This window comes from Mobula birostris, chromosome 15, assembly GCF_030028105.1.
Source record: "Mobula birostris isolate sMobBir1 chromosome 15, sMobBir1.hap1, whole genome shotgun sequence".
Taxonomy (NCBI): Eukaryota; Metazoa; Chordata; class Chondrichthyes; order Myliobatiformes; family Myliobatidae; genus Mobula; species Mobula birostris.
Genome location: NC_092384.1, coordinates 65,831,196 through 65,845,339, shown reverse-complemented (window position 1 = coordinate 65,845,339; position 14,144 = coordinate 65,831,196). Strand labels below are relative to the sequence as shown.

The 14,144-nt window shown below is 40.3% G+C and overlaps 1 protein-coding gene across 5 annotated transcripts in view; it reads left to right on the top strand.

Annotated features, from left to right (window-relative positions):
* LOC140210713 (meckelin-like) overlaps positions 1-14,144 on the top strand; it is a 211,378-nt gene that overhangs the window by 134,129 nt on the left and 63,105 nt on the right. For all 5 annotated transcript variants that reach the window (XM_072279933.1, XM_072279934.1, XM_072279931.1 and 2 more), the window contains exons 16-18: positions 2,768-2,866; positions 4,634-4,732; positions 10,622-10,717. In XM_072279933.1, coding sequence (XP_072136034.1) covers positions 2,768-2,866; positions 4,634-4,732; positions 10,622-10,717 — 294 coding nt within the window. The remainder of the gene's footprint in view (positions 1-2,767; positions 2,867-4,633; positions 4,733-10,621; positions 10,718-14,144) is intronic.

The window sequence follows — 14,144 nt, the reverse complement described above, 5'->3', positions numbered from 1 at the left end:
AAGGATAGACAACCAATAAGTCAAGTCTTCAATCAGGTAATTAAAATGATTTCACCAATTGCTCTAGTGACAGATATGATATAAATTTATGGATTTCAGTATGTGGTTTGTAAAGGATCTCGGCCTGAAACGTCAACCATTTATTTATTTCCATAGATGCTGTCAGAGCTGCTGAGTTCCTTCAGCATTTTCTGTGTGTGTTGACATGTGTTACCTGTTGGATTGCGTCTATTTAATAGCTTTTTCATTTGCAACCTTTCTGGCTGCAATCTGACTAAAGATCATACTGCTTTGCAAAAAGGTCTTTAGGGACGATTTTGGTTCAAAACTGTCATCCAAGTGACTATGCTGGAAGCTATCCAGTACATGAACAATTCAACAAAATGTTGTCGATTAACTTGTAGAGTAAATAATGCCCAAGACTATAAAATGCCAGGTGAGTGTTTGGGCAATGTCAGTAAACAGACAGTGAAGCTAGAAGATAACGTAACCTTGAGTGTTTGCTGAATATGTGTCCAAAAGTTATCTGTTTGATATTTTGTCTCTCCCTTTGTTGTTCTTGCAAACAAGTATCATTATACATTTTGGTTCCTCTGATACTCTGTGTCAATGAAAGGGAAGAAGGTTTGTCTTTAATGGACTTGATATTAACTAAATTTGGACAATGAAAGGAGCTTGAATCCCACACCATTCCCGATGCAAACTACAGGGTTTTGCAACTAGGTGAGATGGTCATTTGTCAGTGGCATAGTGGCGCAGTTGGTAGAATCACTGTCTCTCAGCACAAAAGACCTAGGTTCAATCGTGACTTTGGTTGTTGTCTATGTGCAGTTCGCCCACTCTCCCTGTGACGGCATTTTTTCAATGGGTGCTCCCTCCATTCCAAAGATATTTCAGAAGTAGGTTAATTGGGCACTGTAAATTGTTCCTGATGTGTAGGCGAGTGATAGAATCGTGGGGGAAGTTCATAGGAATGCAGGGAGAATTTAAAAAAAGAAGGGGATTCATGTGGGATCAATATTGATGGTTAGTATGGACCTAATGGGCTGAAAGGTCTGTTCCAGTCACTCTGAATATCATGACTTTATAGAGTGAGAGTCACACAGCACAGAAACAGGCCCTTCAGCCCAACTCATCCATGCTGGCTCTGTGCCCAGCAAGCCAATCCCATCTGCCTCTGTTTGGCCCATAGTCCTCTAAGCCCCTCCTATCCATGTATATATCTAGAAGGTTTTTAAGTGGTGCTAATGTGCTTGTCTCAAGCACTATTTCTGGCAGCTCATTCCAAATACACACGACCCTTTATGTGAAGATCTATTACTTCCATTGTCTGACCATGGAGTTTTAAACCACTGCTAACTTTGGAAGCCAGATCTGCTTCCCACCTGGGTGCATGGTAGGCATAAGCTGCCCCAAAAGCTAGTCTCAAACTTTTCTGAACTTTCTGTGATTTTTAACAACATTTCCTCTACTTGCTCCATCTTCATGCCTAAATCCTCCTGGATCTGGCTTTACCCTGCCTTGTAGCTGGTTAGCTGACCCTCAACTGCCAGCCTTTGTATAAATCCTACCCTTTAGAATTTCCTACCACTGACATAAGGCTCACTGGTCTGCATTTATCTGGCGTATTCCTGATGCTTTTCCACCTCCTTGGGGCCCCTTCCCTGCCAAACATGCAAAATTCTCGCCAAGATACTTGCTATTTGCTCCTTTGCTTCCCTTAGCATCTTGGCATAGGCCTCAACAGGCCCTGTAGAAGTGTCATCCGTATGTGCTCTGAGACACCCAAATCAGAGCGGCCTGGTCACATAGCAGTTAGTTTAACTCTATTACAGTGCCAGCTGTAAGATTGTGGTTCGATTCCTGTTGCTATCCGTAAGGAGTTTGTACGTTCTGTAAGAAAGCAGCATCCATCATCAAAGACCCTCACCATACTCCCTTCTCCCAGCTACCACTGAGCAAGAGGGAGAGGAGCCTTTGGTTCCACACCACCAGGTTCAGGAACAGTCATACCCTTCAACCATCAGGCTCCTGAACTGGTGTGGATGAAGGCTGGTGACATCTCAGGAACTGTTAACCCCCTAGGTCGGTGGGTCTGAAGATTGGAGTTGCAGGTCCTTGGGTCGACTGCGGAGTGGAGGTCCCAAGGTTGCATGACCTGGGGCAGTGGACGCTCTATGTGTACGGGTGTGTGTATGGTTGGGAGTGAGGGACAAGGCTCATTTTGCTGTTTTCGTTTTATCATGTTGCTGCTTGCGTTGTTCTGTTGAGCACTGTGGGCACGCCATGTTGCTGCCAGAATGCGTGGCGACACTCGCGGGCAGCCCCCAGCGCATCTTTGAGTTGTGTTGGTTGTTAATACAAACAGTGCATCTCACTATGTTTCAAAATACAAGTAATAAATAAATGAATCTGAATCTGAAAAGATAATAAAAGATGATTTATAAAAACTTGGTTCGGCGGTGATCCCTATATCTGAAAACCAAATTTAAAATTCTACACAAGAAAAAAATTGACCCCTTCCAAAGAGCAGTGAATAGTTAGGAACTGACCACAGGCATTTTACTGATGTGAGTAAGCGGCCGGAGACATTTTGGGAAATTGCCAAGCATTGTTTCCAGTGCTCATTAACTCTTTGAATAATACTGATGCATTGAGATGATTAATATTCAAACTAAATACGTGTTTATTGGCAATGATGTTTCACAAACTTCTCTGGAGTATTTCACTCATTCTTTGTCCCACTGGCTGTGGTTTCTCTGTGCAGATCGCTCTGGGCGTGCTAGGTTCTTTGGCTGTTTTCACTGCCATGCTGGAGACGAGCAGCTGGAGGCGGAGGAGTGGACTGGAGTTCATTGACGTTGTGGTAAGGACAGTCCAATCACTGTCTGTTGGATGAAGGCAGAGGCAAACAAACAATTTGCTTACCTGCAACTCAACACTGGCACTTTATTCCACGTCCATTCTTGGTGATACTCTGTACCCTGGAGTAGAGACAGTGTACCCTCTGCGGACCACCAGCCAACCCCTCTATGCAGGCACTGCATCCCCCCTTCCTTCCACAGATACTCCAACCCCTTGTGGACACACTGTACTTCCCGTGACACAAAGGAGTAAGTGTAGGTGAAGAAGTCCCAGATTCTTTAATATCCATTCATTCAAATGACCAGAACTTTAGATGTGGCCCCCAATGTTTACACACTTGTTGCCCTCTTCTGCAGCCGTCAGCAATGACGACCTGTGTGTCTGCTTTGTCTTCAATCCAACATTTCATGTTCCACTATAAAAGGAGAGAGAATGTGCAGCAGATGTTTCCAATAATGGGAGATTCTGAAACCAGAGGGCACAGCCTCAGAAAACAAGGACGTCCCTTTAGAACAGAGATGAGGAGGAATTTATTTAGCCGGAGAGTGGTGAATCTGGAATTCATTGCTACAGATAGATATGGATGCCAAGTCATTGGGTATGCTTAAGGCGGAGATTGATAGGTTCTTGATTAGTAAAGGTGTCAAAGGTTATGGGGTGAAGACAGGAGAACAGGGTTGAGAGGAAAAACAAATCATCCATGATCAAACAGCAGACTCGATGGGCCAAATAGCCTAATTCTGTTCCTACATCTTATGGTCTTATTAATGACATTCTCCAACCCCATTGCTGACTGGTCATGATTTCAACAGATGCCTTCGTTCTACTTTGCTTTAATCCTTTCAAGAGGAAACTGTCTCCAACAGCAGTCACATTTATACTTGTCCAGCTCAAGCAGCTTGTTCCCACCCTTAAACATGAGTGTTGTCTCTGGGAACAGCTCTCAGGATAGAATGGTGATAAAGTTTGATGTTAATTTGACAGTCTGACTCAGAGGCTGTAAATGCTTGGGATTGTAGCAGGGGAGTGGAGACCAGTGAGGCAGGATGTAAGATCAGCCCAGCAGCCAAGGGTTCTGACCAGTTGACAAGCAGTGCTTGACGAACTCAGTCATCCAGCTAAATGTGTCCAGGACTGAGACAGGGCCTAGTTAATATCCAGCCATTGTGAATACTCTTTGTTTGCATTTGCAAACACCATGAAATTGCAGAGAAACTTTACACTGATGTTAACAGGACTTGAGGCCATGAGTTATTGGGAAAGGTTGAATACGTTAGGGCTTTATTCCTTGGAGTGCAGGAGAATGAGGAGCAATCTTACAGAGGGAAGCATTGTATACAAAATAATGAATAGTGTAGACAGGGTGCAAGCTATCTCCCCTCAGGTTGGGTGACACTAGAACTAGGGATCATATTAGGGTGAAAGGTGAAATATTTAAGAGGAATCTGAGTGTGGGGGACTTCACTCAGAGAGTGGTGCGAGTGTAGAACAAGCTGCCAGTGGAGGTGGTAGATGTGATCCAATTGTAACATTGAAGAGAAGTTTGCGTAGGTTACATGGATGAGAGAGCTATGGAGGGCCATGCTCTGGCTACTGGCAGAAGGAACTAGGCAGAACAACAGTTCGGCCGAAGGGACTGTTTCTGTACTGAGGTGCTCCATGACTCCCTGATCCATTTTCAAATAATTTATCAACCATTCTTTCAACATCCCAGTTAGGTTGGCCTTGGTCAGTGTACAGCCCTCACTGCCTCTCTCATTTTATGCAGACTATTGTGAAGTATTTTGCCTACTTTGCTGGAGCCCTGTCGAACACCTTCTTCCTTGTCACCTATGGTACAGGTGTCTACTGGCTTATTGTGTACAAGGTAAGGATTCCTGCTTTATTTTGTTCTGGTAATGAAGAAAGAAGTTTCTACATTCATATACAGCATTTCATAACTTCAAAGTATCCCAAAACACTTCACAGTAGCTTAGTGTTAGCACGACGCTATTACAACTCGGCATCGGAATTTGGAGTTCAGTTCCGACGTCATCTGTAAAGGGTTTGTATGTTCTTCCCCATGAACGTATGGGTTTCTTCCTGTGCTCTGCTTTTCTCCCACAGTCCAAAGTTTGTCAATTAATTGGTCATTATAAATTGTCCCGTGATTAGGCTAGGATTGAATAGGTGGGTTGGTGGCATGATTCCTTGGGCCAGAAATGCCTTTTCTAGGTTGCGTCTGTAAATAAATAAGTAAATAGATAGTTAGATAAATAGATACATACATGGGAAGCATCATCACTGTTCTGACGTGGGAAGTGCAGGTCAATTTGCACACGGCAGAATCTCACAAATAGCAATTTTTGGTTAGGGATAATTACGAGGTTCAGGGATTATTATATCTAGTAAAGCTGTGCCTGTTTCCAGAGCTGTATTCTTCTCTGTACAGAGTTGTTACCCCCTCCTGACAGAGTGAACAGGTCCCCTGTTTAACATCTTTCTTCAGATCAGAATAAGGTTTGTTCTCACTTGACATACATTGTGAATTTTGTTGTATTGTGCCAGCAGTATAGTGCACTCTATAAAAATTGCTGGTACCTTACAAAAATAAATGAATAGTGCAAAAGAGGAATAGTGGGGAGGAACAGTTCATGGACTGTCCAAAAATCTGATGTAGGGGAGGAAGCTGTTCCTAAATCATTGAATGTGGGCCAGCATTCCCCCCCCCACCCGCACCCCCCATGGTAATATTGAGAAGACAGCATGTTCAAAATGGTGAGGTTTGTATTGGTGGATGCCACCTCCTTAAGGCAGTGTTTTTGCAGATGCCCTTGATGGTGCGGAGGGCTGTGACTGTGATGGAGCTAGCAGAGTGTACAACCACCTGCACTTTGGAGCCTCCACGCCAGACGGCGATGCAGCCAGTTAGAAAGCTCACCGTGGTACATCTGAAGAACTTCGTTAAACTCTGAAAATCAGAATCAGTATCAGGTTTAATATCTCTGGCACATGTCATGAAACTTGTTGTTATGCAGCAGTACATTGCAATGCATAATAAAATCTGTAAATTACTGGAAGATGTGTACATAACGTAGTTAAATAAATAGTGTAAAAGGGAAAAAAAGTAGTGAGGTTGTGTTCATGGGTTTAATGTCCATTCAGAAATCTGATAACAGAGAGAATGAACTGTTCCTGAATAGTTGGCTACTATACCTCTTTCCTGTTGGTAGCAGTGTAAACAAGGCATCGGTTGGATGATAGGGTTCTTAGTGACGGATGCTTTCTTTTCAAGGCATTTCTCCTTGAAAATGTCCTGGATTCTGGGGAGGCTACTGCCCGTGAATGAGTGCAAGCCTCCCCAGCATCTTGGTGACATACCAGATCGCCTGAAACTCCTAACGAAATATAGTTGCTGACATGTCTTCTTTTTAATTGCCTCAATGTGTTGGACCCAGGAAAGATTTTTAGAGGTATCTACACCCAAGAAATTGAAACTGTTCACCCTTTCCACTGCTGACACCTTGATGAAAAATCCCTTTTTTCCCTTCCTGAATTGCACAATAAATTCCTTGGTCTTGCTGACGTTAAGTGTAAAGGAGTGCATAGAGATAGTGAAAAGGAAATCAGAAAGCAGAATTATTATCTTGTAGTTGAAGACAAAATGCAATGCAGATGGACAACTAAAGGTCGCTGTGAGCTAGACTGGGAATTCAACCAGTCAGATAGTGATGCAACCAGTCAGAATGCTCTCCATTGTACACCTGTAGAAACTTGCCTGGTTCTTGGATCTGCCTCTTTCTGTGTGCCAGCCTGGGGTGTCAACAAAGAGGTTTTGTTTGGAATGAGTCTTGTGCCCAGTTTTGTGGCTCAGAGGTGAAAGATTTAGCCAGCTGAGCCAAATGTGACATCAACGTTTGTGTGGACCTTACCGCGATTCAGTGAAGTTAAGGAAGGGAGGTTAAGTGAAAGTCAAAAGTTGAAGTCAAAGTAGAGTTATTATCAAAGTACAGATACTGTATGTCACCATATACCAAGATTTATTTTCTTGCAGGCATTTTCAGGAAAATTAAAAAATGCAATAGAATTCACGAAAAACTATACAGAAACAAGTCTGTGCCAGTGGTGTATTGGCATCAACATCTGCACTTCCGAGCAAGAGGTCCCAGGTTCGAATCCAGCCGGCTTCTTGCACGAGTTCCACCCGTGCTGGGTTAAGCGTCAAGTTTGCAACTTGGCCTCATAAAACAGACAAACACTAAAGAAACTGCAAGGTTGCCGTCTGATGTGCCAAATGAGGCATGGGGAGGAACTTTACATTAACAAAGACTGACTGACTGACAAACAACCAATCAGCAAAACAAGTCAAGTTGTGCAAATTTAAAATAAATAATACAGAGAACACAAATCTGTAGAGTCTAAAAAGTGAGTCTGTAGGCTTGCTTGTAGGAAGGGCACAATGAAAAACTCTTCACCACTCCTTGGTGGCTCTTCATCTCCAACTTCCCCTTCCCTCCTCCTTTTAATGCTTAGTTCCTCCTGAAGACTTTATCACCTTATGTCTTACCAATGAGATTGATTAAGAAGTGCCCTCTTTTGTGTTGTAATAAGTGTCAAAGTCTTTCACAGAAGTCCTGTCGACCAAAATTTGGCACAGAGTCATATCTTCATCATAGCTTGAGTGAGTATCGTCGATCATGGGTAGGTTCAATATTGATTGCTCCATTTTTAAATGACTCTCGCTGAGACATTTTAAGAGGATATTATGAGCCATCTGCTTTATGACAGCCTTAGATTCAAAACTTTTCCAGATTTGGGTAAAGACTGTAACAGTCCTTCAGTAAAACTGAAACTGGTTTTCCATTCCATTTTTGATTAGCTAATTGAACTTAGAATATCCCAGTTCTGATGGTTGGTATTGAATTTGAATTCAGACTTCTGGGAATCCAGAGAAGGCAGAAAAATTTAGAGATGGGTTTCCAGAATGTAGGGCAGAGTTTGTGAAGAGGTGAATGCGCAAGTAGTTAGAATGGAAGGAAGACAAGAGAATGAAGGGATATCAGACACTGCTCCAAACGTCCTTCACATTACATTTTGACCATTCACAAAGATTGAATCCAAGGAAATTTAACATTTTAAAGATTAGCTTTATTTGTCACATTTACGTCGAGTCAAATAAGGGAGGGTTGTGCTGGGGGCTGCCCGCAAGTGTCACCATGCTTCCAGTGCAAAGATAGAATTCCACAACTTACTAACCCTAACCCTTACCTGTCCCGGTTTTATCCATCACCTACCACCTTGCACTTCTTCCTCCCCTCCCCCCAACTTCTTGTGCTGACTTCCTATCTTTTTCTCCAGTCCTGATGACGGGTCTTCGCCCGAAACGTTGACTGCTTATTCTTTTCCATAGATGCTGCCTGGCCTGCTGAGTTCCTCCAGAATTTGGTGTGTGTTGCCTAAACATATGTTCTTTGAACGCGGGAGGAAACCGGAGCGCCCGGGCAAATCCATGTGGCCATGGGGAGAACGTACGAACTCCTTACAGACAGCTGCAGAGTCAAACCCCAATCGGTGATTGCAGAACCTGGGCCTCTGTACCTCCCTCTGCAATTGGATCCTCGACTTCCTAACCGAAAGACCGCAGTCTGTGCAGACTGGTGATAATATATCCTCCTCGCTGACGATCAACACTGGCACACCTCGGGTGTCTGCTTAGCCCACTGCTGTACTCTCTATATACACATGACTGTGGGGCTAGGCATAGCTCAAATACCATCTACAAGTTTGCTGACAATACAACCATTGTTGGTAGAATCTCAGGTGGTGATGAGAGGGCATACAGGAGTGAGATATGCCAACTAGTGGAATGGTGCCACAGCAACAACCTGGCACTCAATGTCAGGAAGACAAAAGGGCTGATTGTGGACTTCATGAAGGGTAAGACAAAGGAACACATACTAATCCTCATAGAGGGATCAAAAGTAGAGAGAGTGAGCAGCTTCAAGTTCCCGGGTGTCAAGATCTCTGAGGATCTAACCTGGTCCCAACATATTAAAGAAAGCAAGACAGCGGCTATACTCTATATTAGGAGCCTGAAGGGATTTGGCATGTCAACAAATGTGCTCAAAAACTAAAAATAGTTGTACTGTGGACGGCATTCTGACGGGCTGCATCACTGTCTGGTATGGAGGAGCTACTGCACAGGACCAAAAGAAGCTGCAGAGGGTTGTAAATCTAGTCAGCTCTATCTTGGGCACTAGCCTACAAAGTACCCAGGACATCTTTAGGGAGCGGTGTCTCAGAAAGGCAGCATCCATTATTAAGGACCTCCAGCACCCAGGACATGCCATTTTCTCACTGTTACCATCAGGTAGGAGGTACAGAAGCCTGAAGGCGCACACTCAGTGATTCAGGAACAGCTTCTTCCTCTCTGCCATCCGATTCCTAAATGGACATCGATGCTTTGGACACTAGCTTACCTTATTTAATATACAGTATTCCTGTTTTTGCACAATTTTTAAAATCTATTCAATATACATAATTGATTTACTTGTTTATTTATTATTATGTTTTATTTATAATTATTAGTGTTATTCTTCTCTCTCTGCTAGATTATGTATTGCAGCTGCTAAGTTAACAAATTTCACGTCACATGCCGGTGATAATAAGCCTGATTCTGATTCTGATATAAACCCATTGTGCTAACTGCTACACTACCATGATGCCCATAATAGATGTATGAACAGATACAAATGGATTGGAGAAGATAAGAGACTTTGTCAAATTTGGGTTTATTCTCGTCTGTACATGTACATGTATGGACAGGTACAATGAAAACCTTACTTGCAGCAGCGTCACAGGCACATTGCATTGAATGCACATTGCATTGAATACACAATGTTAGCAAGAAAAACAAAATAATACAAGATAAGCTAAAATTTGGAACAAAATAAATTCATTTTAGTTCACAGTGGTCATAATATTGACATACTGAGGTAGTGATTAAGTTGTGACATACTGAAGTTCTGTAGGTTGGTTTAAAATTTGAATGGATGACAAAGTTCTTGAACCTAGTGTCAAGTCAAATCACTTTTTATTGTCATTTCGACCATAACTGCTGGTACAGTACACAGTAAAAATGAGACAACGTTTTTCAGGACCATGGTGCTACATGATCAACACAAAAACTACACTGAACTACGTAAAACAACACAAAAACTACACTAGACTACAGACCTACCCAGGACTGCATAAAGTGCACAAAACAGTGCAGGCATTACAATAAATAATAAACAAGACAATAGGCACAGTAGAGGGCAGTAGGTTGGTGTCAGTCCAGGCTCTGGGTATTGAGGAGTCTGATGGCTTGGGGGAAGAAACTGTTACATAGTCTGGTCGTGAGAGCCCGAATACTTTGCCGGATGGTAGGAGGGAGAAGAGTTTGTATGAGGGGTATGTAGGGACTTCAGGAATTTGTACCTCCTGCCCAATGGTAGTTGTGAGAAGATGCCGTTGCCTGGATGGTGGGGATCTTTGATGATGTTGGCTTCCTGAGATGGCTCCTCATGTAGACAGTACTGATGGTGGGAAGGGATGTGTCTGTGAAGTACTGGGCTGAGTCCATTCAAATTGCCATATTGATCAGGATTTTAATCAGATTCTGATGTTTAATAGAGCAATATATCTATTCTAGTTCTTCAATGAGGAGACAGTTTTGTGGAAGAGGGTGGGAGGACACTTCATGGTTTGTCAATAATTCTTCCATTTGTTTTCCCAGGGCCAGCAGACCACAGTTGAGGTTACACTGCCATCTGCTGGCAGTGAGATTGAAACTGGCTTCATCATCTATGTGTCCTGTGCTTTTGCACTGAAGGTGGGTGTTAAGGTCATGAAGCTCTGCAAAGCCTTTTGCAGTGTTTACTTCAGGTCAACGTCCAATGCATCATGTTTGATGTGGCATTTGTATGTCCTTTCCAATCATATTTTGAAATGGCATCCACAACTATAAAATTTGGGAGATATTAATTTTGCTTGGGGATTGATTTACTGTATCTACTTACCCTTTTTATGAATTTGTGGTAAGTAAAGCAGAATTTGCAACCATCTAGCATTCAAAGGGTACTCAGAAAATAGAGTGAGAAACCAATTTTTGGGTGTTTATCTTCGGAGCTGTTCAAATTTAAAGGGTGCACAGAGACAGAACACGTGTTGAAATGTCTGATAATACTGGACAACAAATTTTTTTGAAACTTTTGCTTCTTCAGAATTTTTTATGTTTATGATAGACCGCTTGAAGCTGAAGAAAAATATAATTTCAGACTACTTGTTATATGGAATTTGGAGAAACAAGAAACTAACTTCTTTTGAATATAATGTGTTTAGTTGTATAACGGTGCCGACACTTTACAATAGTCCAACTAAGCAAAAACTGTTTCTTTCTTTTCTTTCTTTTTCAGTCTTTTTATTAGTTTCATAATAAACATAACATAATAATGATACAAAGTTATTGGGAATACATTGTTATAATTGACATAGTTAAATATAAACCCAGTTAACACTTAAATGTTAAAACTCCCAATCATGCAGGATACAGATGAACGATATAAAATAAAGAAAAATATCTTTAAAAAATCATGACAAAGGAAAAAAATAAAACTATAACCCCCCCCCCCAAAAAAACTAACCTAAACAGTATTAATCAACTAAACTAAAAAAAAGACATGGGCTGTTATGTAACATCATTAAAAGTGTCGATGACTCCGTTCCTCTCAACAAATATTACAAAGAAATAGAATGAGTTTGGAAAACGTCAAATTACATCATATGAAAATGTTGAATAAATGGCCTCCAGGTCTTTTCGAATTTAATAGAGGGATCATAAACAACACTTCAAATCTTTTCCAAATTTAAACACAACATAGTTTGAGAGAACCAATGAAATGTGGTAGGAGGATTAATCTCTTTCCAATTCAGAAAATGGATCTTCTAGCCATTAATGTAAGAAATGCAATCATCTGACGAGCTGAAGAAGTTAAATGACTTGATTCTATCATTGGTAACCCAAATATGGCAGTAATTGAGTGAGGTTGTAAGTCAAAATTCAAAACAGTTGAGATAATGTCCTGACGAAGGGTCTCGGCCTGAAACGTCGACTGCACCTCTTCCTACAGATGCCGCCTGGCCTGCTGCGTTCACCACCAACTTTGATGTGTGTTGCTTGAATTTCCAGCATCTGCAGAATTCTTGTTGTTTGAGATAATATCAAAAATATCTTTCCAATATTTTTTCAACGAAGGACATGACCAAAACGTATGAGTTAAAGAAGCTATCTCGGAGTGACATCTATCACATACAGGATTTATATAAGAGTAATAACGAGATAATTTATCTTTAGACATATGATCCCTGTGCACTACTTTCAACTGTATCAACACATGTTTAGCACATATAGAGGATGAATTAACTAATTGAAGAATTTTTTTCCCATTTTTCAATCGGTACAATGATCTTAAGTTCTCTTTCCCAATCAGCTTTAATTTTATTAGATACATTAGGACATATATTCATAATTGTGTTATAAATAATTGCTATAACACCTTTCTGAAAAGGACTTAAATCTAAAATTTTTTCCAAAATATCCATTGAATATAAATCAGACAATTAGAAGAAACAGTATTTAAAAAATTTCTAACCTGTAAATATCTAAAAAAGTGAGATCTAGGCAGATTAAATTTATTAGATAATTGTTCAAAGGACATAAAAACATTATCCGAAAATAAATCACAAACTCGTACTATACCTTTGATTTTCCAATCCAAATATGCTTGATTCATAGTGGAGGGTTGAAAAAAGAAATTAGATATAATAGGACTTGCTAAGATAAATTAATTCAACCCAAAAAATTTTTGAAATTGAAACCATATACGTAAAGTATGTTTAACTATTGGGTTATCCATTTGTTTATACAATTTAGAAAGAGTAAAGGGAAGCGAAGTCCCTAAAATAGAACCCAATGAAAACCCTTGTAAAGAATTACATTCCAGATTTACCCAATGTGGACTTGAGGTTACGTCCAAGTCCCATAACCAGAATTTTAAATATCGAATGTTAGTTGCCCCTTTTTAGATTTCTGTAAATGTCTTTTACCTAACCTAGGATTTTTGTTCTGCCATACATGTGAGGAAATTTTGGAATCAACATTACCAAAAAAAGGATTTTGGAATAAAAATTGGTACCGTTTGAAATACATATAAAAATTGAGGCAAAATAATCATCTTGATAGCATTGATCCAACCGATCAATGACAGAGACATTGGTGACCATTTAGTAAACAACAGTTTAATCTGATCAATTAAAGGTAAGAAATTAGCTTTAAATAAATCTTTATACTTTTTTGTGATTTTAACCCCTAAATATGTAAAAGAATCAGTAACCAATTTAAATGGTGAACATCCATAAGTAGGAACCTGCTTATTTAGGGTAAGTAGTTCACTCTTGTTATGGTTCAATTTATAACCAGAAAAGTTACTAAATTGAGCCAACAAAGATAAGATAACGGGAATCGATTTCCCAGGATTAGAGATATATAATAACAGATCATCTGCATATAATGATAATTTATGTATTTCATTTCCATGTGTAGTACCAAAAATGTTAAGCGAGTCTCAGATGGCAATTGCTAAAGGTTCAAGGGCAATATCAAATAATAATGGACTAAGAGGGCATCCCTGCCTAGTACCCCGAGATAAACGAAAAAGAGGGAGATCTTTGATTATTAGTACAAACCAAAGCAGCAGCGTTATGATATATCAATTTAATCCAAGATATAAATAGTGGACTAAAATTAAATTTCTCGAACACATGAAATAAATAAGGCCATTCAACTCTATTGAAAGCTTTCTCAGCGTCTAATGAAATAATACATTCCAGAGTGTTAAGTGAAGGAGTATAAACAATATTCATTAACCTCCTGATATTGAAAGATGACTAACGGTTTTTAATAAATCCTGTTTAGTCCACAGAGATAATTTGAGGTAGTACCTTCTCTAACCTAGTTGCTAATATTTTGGAAAAAATTTTTGAATCTACGTTCAAAAGAGATAGCGGTCTATATGAAGCACAATCAGTAGGATCTTTATTCTTTTTAGGAATTAAAGAAGCAGAAGCTCCATAAAACGATTGTAGTAATTTACCTAATCTGATTGCTTCTTTGAATATCCTAGACAAGCAAGGAGAGCAAATAGAGGAAAAAGACTTAAAAAATTCCACTGTAAAACCATCAGGACCAGGTGCTTTACCGG